Genomic DNA, 2,055 nt, shown 5'->3' with positions numbered 1-2,055 from the left:
TAATCAAAAATAAAAAAAAATGTAACTTTTTTGTTAAAATATGCTTTGCTAAAATAAATTTAAACTCTACACATATGTTAATGTGCAAAGAAATATTACAAAACCCTAAATTTTAAGAAATTTGATTTCTTTCTATGTAAATTTTTTTTTGAATAAATGAGCTTCAACATAAAAAAAAATTATTAAAAAAATATCTATTTAATGTTCTTCACTCACACTAAGTAAAAACTTAGGATTTCAAATCTTAATTTACAAAAAAGGAATGAAGATAAAGAATTTTTTTTGGATTAAAATAAAGCATAAATGACAAAGGAGAATGAGAAATTTTATGAAAATTCAATCCCAAGCAATAGGACGTCATTTTTGAATTTAAAAGACGGAGGTGGAATCGATTTGTCCCAATTATTAACAATATCTACGGAGGTGGAATTCAATTGGTCAATTTCTATTCTTCAAAAAACGCTTTATCTTTCGGTTAAATTGTTGTGGTAAAAAATAAATATTTATTCTATAAATTATAAATTTAATCATAATTAATTTTTCAATTTATTATTTTATTCCTCTCTCCGGTGAATATGATAGGAGTACCGAGTTGGTTTACCCATATAACACCATAATTTAACAAAATCTTCAAAAGAATGGGTTGTTGAAAATTTGGCTCTAGATTCTGACACTTAGTTTGGTTGACTGTACGTTGACACCGAAAGTTTCCTACCCCAATTTCTATGGATCAAAAGTGGACACATCTTATTATCTTGGAGGTTCACTTCTCCATTTGCATTTTGTCCTGGTAAATAATCACAATTCTTGGCATATTATATTCGCATTCAAATCATTTTCACTTTCCTTTATGCTCTTAAATTAGTTCATCAGATAACCTCTTATCTGTAGTTTAATTGTACAGAATTTGCATCAACCTCGTTTCCCAGTGTAAATGGCACCTACAGCTTCATCACCAGATGAACAGGCAAGCCAGTCTAAAATAATGTCTCCAATTTGCCCATTTGTTTCTTCGTTATCTACAGTTTCCATTCTGTTTTCTCTCAAGAATTGATTGTAAAATTGGTTATCAAAATATCTTAGTTTGGGTGCACATTGGACTCTCTTAACTGTTGATTAAGGAAAGATTAACTTCTTCAATTCAGCCACACCCTCAGTTATCGAAATGAAAAATATTTGCGCATCAGCCATTTAATGAAAATTTAGTCAAATCATTTCACCACTGTCAGCTATCAACTTTATGACTTTACATAAAGTTGAGGGCACCTGAATTTTCATCTAAAATAAAATGTTTTTATTTGGCCAAATGTTGGCAAAAAAATAATAAATTTTGTTGGTTTCCTAGCATTTCTCGTATACTTTTTTAAGATTACAGATTAAAATTAGTGATGTGAATGCATGCGATTATTTGGCACTTGACACAGCATGTGGTGGTAACTGGTAAATAACGAAAGGGTTTTTCTGGTTTTGGTGTTAAGGTTGTTATTGGAGAAGAGATGGATCATGTAAGGTTGATCACTTTGAACCGACCTAAGCAATTGAATGCTATCTCACCTGAACTGGTAAGTCACTCCTGTTAACTGTTTTAGTATTTCATGCTTGCTGGCTAAGTTATTTTTCAGCATTTAATTAATTGCTACTGTCTCATTTCATCTCAGGTTTCTCTGCTGGCATCATATTTGGAAAAGTGGGAGATAGATGACAAAGCAGAACTAATCATCATAAAGGTTGTTATTTAGTTTATAATCTTCTGAATTTGTTGGCATAAAATCGTTATTTGTTATGAATCCGCTTTCAGATTGAGTCCTTTTATTATAGCGCGTAAAAAAAAGATGAGAAATGCTAGGGGGCCATCAGAATTTACTGTTTTTTGCCATCACTTAGTCATCAACTCAATTTCTTTAGTCTAGTTTCTTTAGTTTAGTAATCCAACAATTTACTTTATCTCATACTTTTAAACATTGAATTTTAACTGAGGCCAAAAATAATAAATTCTGATGGCTCTCTAGCATTGCTCAAAAAATATTTTAGGCTGCATTTGGATATAGTCTTTGA

The 2,055-nt window shown here is 30.5% G+C and overlaps 1 protein-coding gene across 3 annotated transcripts in view; it reads left to right on the top strand.

The window, feature by feature from the left end:
* The window catches only part of LOC107623621 (3-hydroxyisobutyryl-CoA hydrolase-like protein 5), a 6,528-nt gene continuing 5,106 nt past the window's right edge, over nt 634–2,055 (top strand). The window contains exons 1-4 of one of the 3 annotated variants that reach the window (XM_016325957.2): nt 634–790; nt 905–967; nt 1,479–1,562; nt 1,659–1,727. In XM_016325957.2, the coding sequence (XP_016181443.1) occupies nt 935–967; nt 1,479–1,562; nt 1,659–1,727 (186 nt within the window). In that variant the 5' untranslated portion in view covers nt 634–790; nt 905–934. Of the gene's footprint in view, nt 968–1,478; nt 1,563–1,658; nt 1,728–2,055 lie in introns of all 3 variants that reach the window. The other 2 variants (XM_016325956.2, XM_016325955.2) reach the window with 2 other exon arrangements.

Source organism: Arachis ipaensis, chromosome B10 (genome assembly GCF_000816755.2).
Source record: "Arachis ipaensis cultivar K30076 chromosome B10, Araip1.1, whole genome shotgun sequence".
Taxonomy (NCBI): domain Eukaryota; kingdom Viridiplantae; phylum Streptophyta; class Magnoliopsida; order Fabales; family Fabaceae; genus Arachis; species Arachis ipaensis.
This window is presented reverse-complemented; position numbering and strand designations above follow the sequence as displayed.